Genomic DNA, 12,548 nt, shown 5'->3' with positions numbered 1-12,548 from the left:
GAATCTCAGAAGGGTATGTCTGGCTGATGAAAACCAAATAAGGTTTGAAATAGCTATCCCAGTTCTCCCTTAATTCTTTGTTAGCAATCCGTGTCCTTCCATTTGTTTTTGTTCATATCACAATCAAGGATTTGCTATTGTTACAAAGAAATAAATCGTCATTAGTGCTGAAGAAGAGAGATTAAATTATCTTATTTTTAATCACTGGCTACCAGAGTATGGGGATCCCAAGGTTTGTTTCTACCAAGTGAGATGTTTTCTTTTGAACAACAGACCTTCATCCCATATCAGTACTTACTTTCACCCTTCATTCTTTAAAAAAAATGGATAAATTTTAGACAAAAGTTCTTTGACCTGACCTGAAGAAATATCCATTCTTTCCCCCTTATTTCCTTCAGAATGGGTCTTGTGGTAAAAAAATCTGTGCTCCCTGTACGGCCCAGCAGGGGGGGAGAATGCTCTAGATGCCCATCCCAAGATAAATTTTTGGATTAGAAACCAGAGAAGGAGAATTCAGGGTCCTTCTGGAAGAGCTTGTGCCCTGAGCCAAATACGACCCTCCCCTTATTTCCTTCAGAAAAAAATGGTAAAGATGCTGCTCTCTTGGACAACATATTGGCAGAAAGTTCTTTTATCTAGTAATGGTAGCATTCTTTTTATTAATAAGAGCCAACTGATCTGTTTTTAGTGAATTGTTCTATTTCAATGTTATGAATATTTGAAAAATCTTTATGTAGTGCAAACCACCTAGAGCCCTATGAGTAAACAGCATACAAATATTTGTGGAAGGAAATAAAATGTTCCAGAAGGAAGGCTACCCTCAATTACTGTTTCCAGAATCTTGATGATTTCTAAGCTTGGGAATTCCCCCCCCCCCAAAAAAAAAGTTTTTGTACTTGGTTTTCGGAAGAAAACAGATGTGATTTGGGGTAAATGTTAAGTCAGTAAACATTGGTAGATTGTTGTGTATTTGTCACATAGTTAACCTAATTTGTTTATTTTTAATCTCTTTTTTCACAAACAGCTATTCAAAGACTTTGAAAGGTTTTTATTTTTCCAAAGCTCAGGGTGGTTTGTAGTGGCAATAAAAATTGGTTAATGAATTTCATTAGGGCACTTATTTTCCCAAGACCAGTAGCTACTATCAGTGACAATGGAACTTCTAGTCTGAGAACTTCATGTCTTTTGGTTTCCCAGTCAGCTGAGGATGACACTAGTAAGCAGTTTTGATTTCTCATCTTCCTGATTGTTATTTTTTTTTTTTAGAGAAAGGTTTGATTAGATATATGTATTTGTCTCAAGGGCAACAATCTTGTGATAGCTACTGTATATCGGACCTTTAGTTCTGCTTCTAACTGCAACCTCGCTCTAGAGATTCTAAATTAGTGTTTTTTCTTGAAGATGTGTGAACTTCAACTCCCAGAATTTCCCAGCCAGCTTACTTAAAGAAACACTGCTCCAAACGTGGGAGAAAAACAGAACAATACATTTTCCCTGAATTTGTCATTGCAGCCCCTGAAAACAGCAGGACCACTGACCTCTCTTTGAACTCGCATCAAGTGCATAGAAAATGAATATATGAATATAGTTCCTGTACAGCTCAGGAGACACAGGTTGAGGGACTTGGGAGCTGTATTCCTTTTCATATTTTCCAAACAACTTGCCCTTTCACTTTGCTCCTGTGCTTGTCTTGCAATCATGACTTTCTTCATTGATGCAACTTGAGATGCTATGCTCAAAATATTGTGAAAATGTGAGAGACTTTCTTTAGTTAGCTGCCTATAGCTAATTATGTGTTCTGCCAACAACTAATTGATGGTTACCAGGATCCATTTGCAGTACAAATAGAACTTAGGAAATCTTTCCAGTTTCTTCTTCTGTATTAAGATACCTGTAACTCCCTAAGATAGCATCTGCAGAATTTCATAGTTAATTAATTTGTTAAAAGTATGATTTAAAACCTAATCAAAATAGTTATTGCTGTTTGGTGCTACTTTCTGGATTTTTAAAACGCTTTCTCCATCATTTGTTTCACAGTCTTGCCTTTAACGGCATCACTACAGAAGGAGGTAAAAGCCTTGCAGAAGCGATGAAACACAACAATGGTGTAAATATATTTTGGTAAGGAACTTGGAGGAGATGGGGATAAACTTTACAGAGTCTTGAACATCCTCTTTTTGCAAAAATGGAGGAAGAAATCTGCTTCACAGCATCCTAGCCTTCTGGGGAGGGAGGTTAAAAATGTCTGGCATGTTTGATTTCAGAAACAACCAGAAAAGCTAAGGTCCCACTAAGCTGGATTGATGTATAAGCTAACTCTGAACAACCTATGAAACTTTGGCAGTTTGAGAAGGGGATAGATTGAAAGATAGTGAGTGATCATGTGTAAACATGCCCCAATTATGTGTCAACCTGGACATCTTGATAATTTCAAGCTTGGAAAGAACAGGCCGTGCCCCAGATGGCCACCATCTCTGTCCATCTACACAAAGTAAAACAGGTGACCTGAAACTGTACCCAGACTGTTTGATGCAATTCCAGTTGCCAGTATGATTTGGAACCCTACTTTATTTGGCATCCAAATCACATAGAAGACTGCAATTATGCTTATTTTTGGATTAAGCAATATCTAAGCTTTGCTGACATCTGCTTACTGGTTGTTATCAGAAAAAAAGACACAATTCATTCTAACAGTAGTACTGACTGTATGCCTAAAGCATGTTTTAAAGCTGCTATCAAAAGGAGGCATTCATGTGGAAAGAGTAAACTGCCCAATTTATTTTCACTGTCAACAAAGAAGGAGAGGAAAGGGGAACTGTGGGCCAAAGCATCATAGGGAGATGAGATCACAACTGTACCCAAGTTCTGGGGACACTAGCTAGGAATGTTGGCCAATCTAAAAGACAAATCACAAGAGGAAAAAGGAAGAGGAAAACAAAGATACGCAGGCCATATTTTTATAGTTTTATAGACCCTATTACTTTTGTTATTATAATCTCTTGAGAATGGAAGCAGGGCTACTTGGATGATAACATCTATGAACAATTGGAATAGAAGATTTGAAACAGAAAGTCTCTCCTTTTATATAGGCTTTTATGTAGTTCAGTACAGTCCATTTGTTTTGTATTTATTAGACTTTTAAATCGTGCCTTTATTATTTTTACACATAACTCAAGGCAGTGAACATATATATAATATCCCTTCCTCCTCCTATTTTTCCCACAACAACAACAACCCGGGTGGGTTGGGCTTAGAAAGAGTCACTGGCCCCAAATCATCCTTTCAGATGGCTTTCATGCCTGAGGCAGGTCTAGAATTCACGGTCTTCTGGTTTGTCGGTCAGCACTTTAATCCCTATCCCAAAGTGGCCATGAAATAGGAGTTTCTGCTTTCAGACCTTCTGTTGTAACACACAGTGCAGGCACTCTAAGTTAGAATTGCATGTTAATGTGGTTGTTTGGAAGGGATAAGCTAAGGTTTCCCAGTTTGAAGAGAGTAGAAGAGTGGGTACTGAAAGAGTTGAGCCTATATTCCCAGATCTTGTAATAAAAAACCTTTCTTCACAAACCTGGAATCAAGAGGAGAAAAAATATCATTGTACTAAAAAAGGGGAAGAAACTGGCAGCTGAGAAAGAAACTGTACTTACTCAGGCTTGTCAAAACAAGGAAATATGCCTGAAGTAAAAGTTGGTGGCAGCTTTAAAAATGACAGTAAAGGAAATAGGGTTCTTTCCTTAAAAAAAAATAAAATCCATTCCTAGTGACAAGGAACTTGGTGCAGAAAAAAGCATCCTCTCCAAAAAGTGTCATTGAAACAGTTAGTATAAAATCTTAAAACAATTGATTCTTTTTATTATGCCAAATGATTTCAGTTGTGCACCCAGACTGAAAGAGAACAATTTCCTATTGCTAGATGTTTTTTTATTTCACTCAGATCAGTCCTGAGCCAATACAATCAACAGCAAACGGAGGGAGTTATGATACATAAGATTTTCTTGCTTGCTTCTATATAAGACCTGTTAACTTTTGTTGATGGGTTGCACAAACAATCTGATGTACTATCTTCTACTATATCATACTGTACTGTACTATATTCTTGAGATGCTATATATATATATTGGAAGATTATAGTTGGTGTTGGATTATAGTATCGTGGTAGGATTGGAATTCTTGAAGTCGGAGTTGTCTGAAATTATTGGTTGTTATACTCTGGCCTGTTTGGAAAGGATGAGGTTGGCACATTAGTTCTGCTTATGATACTCTTCTCATCTGGGCAGCAGAAGTATGAAACACTTAAGTCTGATATGCCTTAGTAAATAAATAAAAACCAGACCATTCCGCTCTTTTATTCTGCTGGAGTTCTAACAATGCATAGCTGATTGTGACCAGTACAATAAACAACAGTTATCTCTAGAACAGCCAGTCCTGGCACTAACAAAAGGGGCAGATGGCATTTAAAGATATCCTAAATGGTGCCCAGAATCTGGTGCAAAACTCTAGGGAACAATGGCTACAGCACTTGAACAATATGAACAAGAAATGAATAGAGCTGAGACAGAATATATTTTTCCTTGGTGCAGCTGCAGTCATTAGGAACTGTAAGTAGGTACGTAGATACTGTTCCTGATTCATCTGAATAATGTGTCAATAATAACATATTGAGGGTACATCAGAAATGAAAGCAAGAGCAGAATCATGAGGAGAGGCAGAAGAGAGTGACCTGTATAGGTCAGGATGGTCAGCTGGCTAGAACTTCAAGGGAGCATTGTTTTTGAGGTAAAAATATAGTGCAATTTTTTTTTGTTACTAGTCGTATATGTCCTCAGTATTCACATCCCATGAATAATTGAAGGTGATCCCAGCATTTAGATATTTTCTTTCTTTTTTCTGATCTATGGACAGAAATAGGATCATGGCTTAGGACAGGTAATAAGTCCCTGAGTTACGCTGTATTTGTAATGCTTTTCTGGAATTACTGGAAAAAATATTTTCCTGGAAATGCCACATCCGATCTAGGGTTGCCAGGTCTGCTTCCAAAAAATAGCGGACAAGTCGGGGGGGGGGGGGTTAAGTAGTAAAAAAAGTAGACTGTACGGCTTTAGATTACGTACCATTTCATCATAAAGCTTTTGAATAAAAAAAATGTCCACTATTTTGTGAAAAAAATAGTGAACATAATGTGAAAAAAGTGGACTGTCCACTCAAATAGTGGACACCTGGCAACCCTAATCAGATCATTGGAATATATCTACAGGGTAATTGAGGGAAAGCTAACTGGACTTGCTGATGTTTACTGGAAATTCTTAGACCCCTTCATTCCCATTTTTACCCCAGGCATTTTCCAAATATTCTTACATAGTTGTGTGTAATAACAGTGACAAAACAAAAAGTTTTCAGGACACATAGAAATGACTTTGAATAAGGAGGGAATAAGTTGGTTCTCTGGTCTGAGTGACCTCTTACTTTCTCAACCAAACAGTGAACAAAATGAAACTGTGTCATCCAGTTGTGCTCTCAAAGGCAGTTATGCACAATAGAAATTGCATAGTGCTTGGCAGGCAGACAGATTGGACTGAAAAGAGTTTTCTTTAAATCCATTTTGGCTTGCCAGGATTTTTGATAATATGGCATCAAAATTAGCAACTAAGACAAGAATGACAATGTTTTTAACTGCTCAACTATCATTCATTCGCTTGACTGAAACCCTTTTGTTTTGTATTCTCGACTAGGCTAACAAAAAATGAGTTGGATGATGAAGCCGCTGAGAGTTTTGCTGAAATGGTAAAGGTTAACAAGAGATTGGGCCATCTGTGGTGAGTTACGCTGGTTTATGAAGGACGCGTTTTTAGTCATGGCTGGGGGCAGTAAACCATATTTTAAGCACTAATAAAAATTCCATAGGAAGATCCATAATTGGTTATTTAAAGTATTTTGACTGAAAGATCCATTTAATGTTGTATATTTCTGTATTTATTATTTGCAGTCCACACTATCCCAGTGGATATCAGGGCATGTTACAAATGAGAAAATCAAGAAAAACCAACATATGACAAACACAGAAAAACAGCACCAAACAGTAATATCCTCACTTCAGCAGAAGCAAAATAGGGAAGGTCATTTGATGGTCTTTAAGACTGTTACTTGTTAACACAGGTGTTAAGTAACCTTTCTGGATGCATACCCCATTTGGAATTCCAGAAGCATGTCACAAAATGGCCCCTTAAGAGAAGCATACATGTTTACAAAATGCACATGGGCAATCACCGAGCACTTTCCTAGCAAAATAGATGAGCAGGCTCTCCATCCTTATCTCTAATGACAGACCTCAACCAGTGGGAAGGGAGGCAGGGGCGAGTAGCAAAAATGATCACAAATCACGTTCTATCCCTTACATGCTTTTTGTACATATGTACAGATAGGTGAGGCTTATGACATTATGACATAATGCTTCATCATTTTGGCATCATCATGGTGACAAAGAGGTGCTGGGGCTTCTAGGCTTCTCACCATCCCAGCTCATTTGGTCTTCCTTCAGGGTAGATGAGCACATTACCAGCATGAGAAGCATTCTTATAAATAGGACACTATAAGCTGCCCTTTGCTTTGAAGTGTGACAGCTTCCTATTTATCCATCTGTCTATATTTAAATTAAAATCAGGTGGAGCAGAGAGCCGAGCCTGGCAGGCACCAGCTTGCCTATCTGCACTCATAAGATACCAAGTTTAGATAATCAGCTGAAATGGTGGCTAGACATGTTGACATCATCTTCTTAAAAGCCAGGGATAAATTAGCCTTACCACTTTACATACGATTACATTACCAAAGGAGTAATTCTTCTTATGACTATTGTTAACTGATAGTTTGGAAGTCTGATGCCAGAGAGGAACAGCCAATGGTGAGATTCAGCTGATTCGCACCACTTCAGCAGAACCAGTAGCTAATTTTTTGTTGGCCAGGCCCAGAATGGACTTCCGGAAGCAGCATCCACACAGAGAACCAGTTGTTCACATATTTAAATCCCACCACTGGGAGCAGCCCATAGACTTGAAATATTGTAGACCTCGAATCTGTCTCTCATCAATTCTTTTCTTCATCCAAGTTTCTGTCTGTCCCATTTTATACTATTGAGTTTCTTTCTCATACTTTCTCAGGACTTAATAATCTTTTCGTAACCCCCCCCACACACACACACACCTTAACTGCTGGCTCACTCTGTCCCTACCCCCAAGACCAGCTCTACACTCCTTCACACATTTAACTCTGAAAGAAATCATATGAAAAGACGAAGGGATGACGAGGCAAAAAGAAACATTCTCCAAATTATATACCAGTTCTAAAAGTTTAATTCTAGTTCTTAAGTAATGTCCACTTCAAGAAGGGGGAGAGTCTGATTGAGTTGATTCCTTAGCAGACTGGAGCTATTGCATTGCTTCCTCTTTATTCTCTTATTTTCTCCTGCCTGATAAAATGGCTGTTGTTCTGCAGGCTGATGTACCTTTGGGCTTTGAGCTACAGTAGGTGACTCAAACCATTAGGTGTTTCTACGAATCAGACTGGCCACCAGGGTTAATAAATTTCAGTAACTTAGATGTTATTTTTTCTTCTTCACATCTGTCCCTTTGCTTGTTTTTACATTTCTAGTCTGCTTTTTAATTCAACTCAATCCTCAAGGCTGTTTACAAAAACAAGAAGCAGAACAAAAGACAAACACCAGGCAAACAAGTTCCAGTAAAAACAGTCATTAAAAAGATTTGTACAAGGCCATAAGCAATAATCGGGGGGGGGGGGGGAAGGCTGCCCACTCATCCTTTGTTTGTTGTGGCATAGTTCAGTTTCCCAGATGCCTTAAGTCAGCAACTCTGTGACTTTCTCACCAGTATGACCAAAGGCAGGGCAGGAAAAGATAAAACAGAATTTCTGGGTTCAGTTGGTCTGCTGGACTTATGAATGAATTTAGATTAAGCTACATTTAGGTGCACTGCCTTTCTGCCAATGCACTCAATCAAGATGGTTCACCTCTTTAAGGGATAAGGATAAGTAAAAGGATAAGTAAAAAGAAAGATGAAGAAAACAAAGAACAAAGTGGACTCAAGGTAGAAATATTTTGTAGTGTTATATGGCATATCTGCATATCTATATGTGGCCAGGGCAACCTCCTCATTTGGCCATTAAATCTGGAACCTGCTAGGGGGAAACTACATGGCAAAGCTCTACACAAGATGCCAGGGACTTCATGGAACTGGAAAATGTGGACCTCAAGGGGAAGAGCCAGGGAACAATGGGTCTCAGTCTAGCCAATGGGGGGGGGAAAACTTTGGGAGGTTCCTGCCTATGAAGAAGATCCACCTGCTTCTCAGACTTGTCCCACCCAACAACATTTAAAATATCAAAAATAGGGCGTGATTTTTTTAAGGTGTGTTGTAAGAAAGAATCCCATTGAGAAGATAACCCCTGCAAAGCCCTGCACCTCATGATCATTAATCTGGCCACAAATGGAGGGTGAGCATGGCATACATATGTGACTGGAATAGACAAGGTTCTCAGCTGCTGCAAAGGCAAACTACAGAGTCAACTTACTTTTAAAACATAGCCCAATATAACTTTTCTTCAAGATCATCTTTCATAAGCTTTTGACAGAGTAGAGGGTTAGAATCATGGATATTTAAATCCAACACATCTAGAAAGCACATGGATTGTTAAAGCTGGGACAGAACCTAAACAGGAAGAATTTTGTCTCTGCTAGAAAAGATGCTCCAGTTTATTGTATCCTAACCAACTTTATAAAGCTATGCATATAATTCATAAAGGCAACTAGGTTGCTGTTCAGAAAATGTATTCTAAAGATTGTTTGGCACCCAAGAATTTCTTGTTTGCTTCGACTGTCCCACTTTTTATTTCTTTGTGTCTGAAAAGCAGCATTTACCCAATGATGCTCCAAGACCAACACTATTAAGCTGTGTGTGTTCATATGCATACAGATAGTCCTTGACTTACAACCAGTCCTTTAACAATTGTTTGAAGTTATGATTGCTTGGAAAGGATGTTTTACTTTCATTCTAATAGATCATCCATTTGCTTTTAACTGGTTGCTTAAAGCCCCACAGTCATGCAATTGCCATCTGTAATTTCTCTGCCAGCTTTCTCAAAAGCCGGCAGGGAAGATTGCGAACTGTTGTAGCCAGCTAAATAATTTCCCCTTGCTGCACGGGGGTGGTGGTGAGATGAGGTCCTTCATCAGGCTGCAGAAACTAAGCTCAGATCCCACAAGTCTGAGTTCCATTCCTGCACTCCACTGCAGGAGTTCCCTTCTGCACATAGATGAGCTGCCTGCTCTCTTTCGCAGGTACTTCCTTTGCTTTGCCCACTTAACTTGCAGAGTTGCTTAATGACTGCAACTGGGAGAGGCAGGATCACAGTTGTTGAGAAAAGCAGTCATGTGGGCATCTCACTTAACAACCACTTCGCTCAATAAGCCAAGATTCTGGTTCCAATTATAGTTGTGAGTCAAGGATTACCTGTATATATAAAATTCTAAGCATCATTGTCTAACCAAGCTAAGAAACTGGCTATCACAGGCTTTTTTTTCCTCCAGTAACAAGATCACAGTTAGCTTAGCAGAATCTCTGCAATCAAATCACTTAGCAAAGCAGGCCAGTTGTCAACCATTATGTTCCAATGATTTTTCCAATGACTATAGAAGATGTTTGCCTACATCAGGTCAGAATTTAGCCTGGTGTCCCTCAAGGATTTCATCTTTGCTGATCAGATGAGAAGAATTATGCTTCGCTGTTTTTTCCTGGCACATACAAATAGGGATGGGGGGACTCATCTATTTCTAGTGAGTGCTGTTACTCCTGACTCAGAGTTCAAAATAGGTGCATTGTGGGTCCTGGTCATTCAACTCATAGCCCTGAAAATCAGTCTGGGAGAAGATATGTTTATTCCCACCACATTTTTGTTTTAAAGCCCTTCTTCTCTTACCCTTTCAACTTCTTTTGAGCTTCACATTAGAAAAGATGCAAGCAGCATGTCGTGAGATGAGATACAAATGAGGCAAGAAGGGAAAACAGTCTCCTACTACAGTCGTCCTAGTTGACAACTCCCCAGAGCAAGTCTTTGGAGGCATTCACTGAAGTGGTTCTCAGCCAGCACAATGTGGCCAGGGAATGGCCTTGTCAAGCAGTTGTGTAAAATCAGCTGGCATAATCCCCCCCCAGACAGCTGCTATGCTCTGATCACAAAGGAGTCGTGGAGTTAATAGTACAATTAAGCTCAGTAACCTTGAAAGAAGCTCTTGCACTTTAAATTGAAGAGGCTTGAAGCCTCTTGGCTCCACTTCTATGGCAAGATTGTCTGATTCCAAACAGGCCAGCCATGCAGATGGAAATCAGAAACCATTAATTCCTGGCTAGCCACCAGCTTCATTTGTCAAGAAGAGGGTTGATTTTCTGCATCAGACGCACCAAGCTCTGGCCAAGTGCATGACAGGCAGGATGCTACAAAATAGGCATTAGAGTTTGACCAGTGCAAAATATTTGTCTTCAGCCTGTTTTCTCCCTCCTTCCCCCCCCCCCCCCCCCCCCCCCCCCCCCCCCCCCCCAGGCTTATCCAGAATCAGATTACAGTTCGAGGAGCCAAGAGTTTAGCTGATGCTCTCCAGGACAATACAGCTCTCAAAGAAATCTGGTAAGATCTGAGAAATAACACCCACCAGTGAGACTTCAGCTCCGTGCCCTTTGTGGAAACCCCCCTAAATTGAATATTTCTCCTCAGAGAGGGAAAGCAAGAGATGCCCTTGGCCTCTTGTTGGAGCAAACTACAATTCCCAGAAACCTTCATCACTGACCCAATTGCTGAAACCTGCCAGGAGTTAATCATTTAGCAATATAGGTAGTCCTCAACTTAACAATAGTTCATTTAGTGACCTTTCAAAGTTACACTGAAAAAAATGCCTTATGAGTGTTTTTCACACATACGACTATTGCAGAATCTCCATGGTCACATGATTGAAATTCAGACATTGGCAACTGACTCATATTTATGACAGTTGCAGTGTCTCAGGGTCATGTGATCACTTTTAGCAATCTTATGACAAATAAAGCTAATGGGGAGCCAGATTCACTTTATAGCCATGTTGTTAACTTAACAACTGCAGTGAATCACTTAACAACTGGTCGTAAATGGAACAAAACTCACTTAACTGTCTCTCTTAGCAACAAAAGTCTTGGGCTCAATTGTGGACGTAAGCCAAGGACTATCTTATTTGGATCATCATAGGTATAAACTAAACATGCCTGTAGGTGTTTGCTATAGGCAGTTGCATAAACATACTCTGACTCAGTGCTTTAGCTAAAGTAAATATACCTATGTGGTGCCTATACTTATATTTCCTTATCATTTTCATGCTTTATGCAATTGATGATCCTACAGATGTTTAGCCCACAATGAAGGATGCTGACAGCTAGAGAGAGAGAGAGAGAGAGAGAGAGAGAGAGAGAGAGAGAGAGAGAAAAGTTCCCTAGATGGTGACTTACTGCCTCATCCTTAGTTAATGTTGCTTAATTAATTCCACTCCAATTAACTGTATAAAAATCTGATGGAAGCAGAAGAGATCCAATTTCATTTCTGTTAAATTGAGCTCACCTCACAATAATTAAAGTAAATTCTTGCTGAAGAAGAGGAACCTTAATATTTTCCTCAAAACAGAAGAATTGATCAGGCATTAGTGTCAGTATCCCCCTGGCAATGGCTAAGCATGGGGAATGTACGAAGGGCTGTTAGTGCTCTGAAGTGTTTCCACATCCTCCAATCCGAACAGCCAGGACCTAGAAGAAACAGGCAATGGAAAGACCTAGAAAAAAAGCTAAAGAGAAAGAAAAGGAAACACACTTACTGATACAGCTGTAGAAACAGCTGCTTTTTAAAACCATTTTTTCTCTTTTCCAATTTCAACAGCTTAAACGGAAACCCAATAAGTCAAGAGGAGGCCAAAGTCTTTGCAAATGAAAAGAGACTCATTGGCTTCTGAGAAACTTTTTCCAGGTTTGATGGTAATTGTCATGCCAGGACAAGTATAGTTTTGGCAGTGCTCAGAGCAATGCCAGAAGCCTGAGCAAAATGGACCTAAAACTTGAACAAAAAGATGGGCCCTCTGTGCATGTCTTGAGAATGATGTTTGAAAGGAGGACTTTACCTTAGTAATTAACCTGTTCTAACAACATTTGTGTTGGGAGCAGGCTTGGAGATACATCTGCAGAAACCTGGTTCAGAAGACAACCCTTAAAGCAGCGGCCCCCAATCTTTTAGGCACTAGGGAGCAGTTCTGGGGAGAAAGGCTTTTTCATGAATTGGAGAGGGTGTGGTTTCACGTGCTGCCTGCATCCTGCGGATGGGGCTTCACTTGTTTGCATGGATCGGTTGCTGGTATGCATTTTGAAGCTAGGAACCATCCCTGTGACCATCCCTTGTTTTGCTACTGGCTCACTTGGAACTTCTGCCAATTTACTCCTAGATCTTAGAGAGAAGAGAGGAAATGCATCCAACATGCT

At 39.7% G+C, this 12,548-nt stretch overlaps 1 protein-coding gene across 1 annotated transcript in view; it reads left to right on the top strand.

Moving 5' to 3' along the window:
* The window catches only part of NOD1 (nucleotide binding oligomerization domain containing 1), a 29,525-nt gene extending 17,393 nt beyond the window's left edge, over positions 1–12,132 (top strand). Inside the window, exons 8-11 of the mRNA XM_015823217.1 lie at positions 2,038–2,121; positions 5,730–5,813; positions 10,603–10,686; positions 11,956–12,132. Coding sequence (XP_015678703.1) covers positions 2,038–2,121; positions 5,730–5,813; positions 10,603–10,686; positions 11,956–12,028 — 325 coding nt within the window. The 3' untranslated portion in view covers positions 12,029–12,132. The remainder of the gene's footprint in view (positions 1–2,037; positions 2,122–5,729; positions 5,814–10,602; positions 10,687–11,955) is intronic.
* The last annotated feature ends 416 nt before the right edge of the window (positions 12,133–12,548 follow it).

This window comes from Protobothrops mucrosquamatus, unplaced genomic scaffold (assembly GCF_001527695.2).
Source record: "Protobothrops mucrosquamatus isolate PMUCROS unplaced genomic scaffold, P.Mucros_1.0 scaffold_177, whole genome shotgun sequence".
Lineage (NCBI taxonomy): Eukaryota > Metazoa > Chordata > Lepidosauria > Squamata > Viperidae > Protobothrops > Protobothrops mucrosquamatus.
The sequence above is the reverse complement of the archived record's forward strand: the minus strand, read 5'-3'. Positions and strand labels throughout refer to the sequence as shown.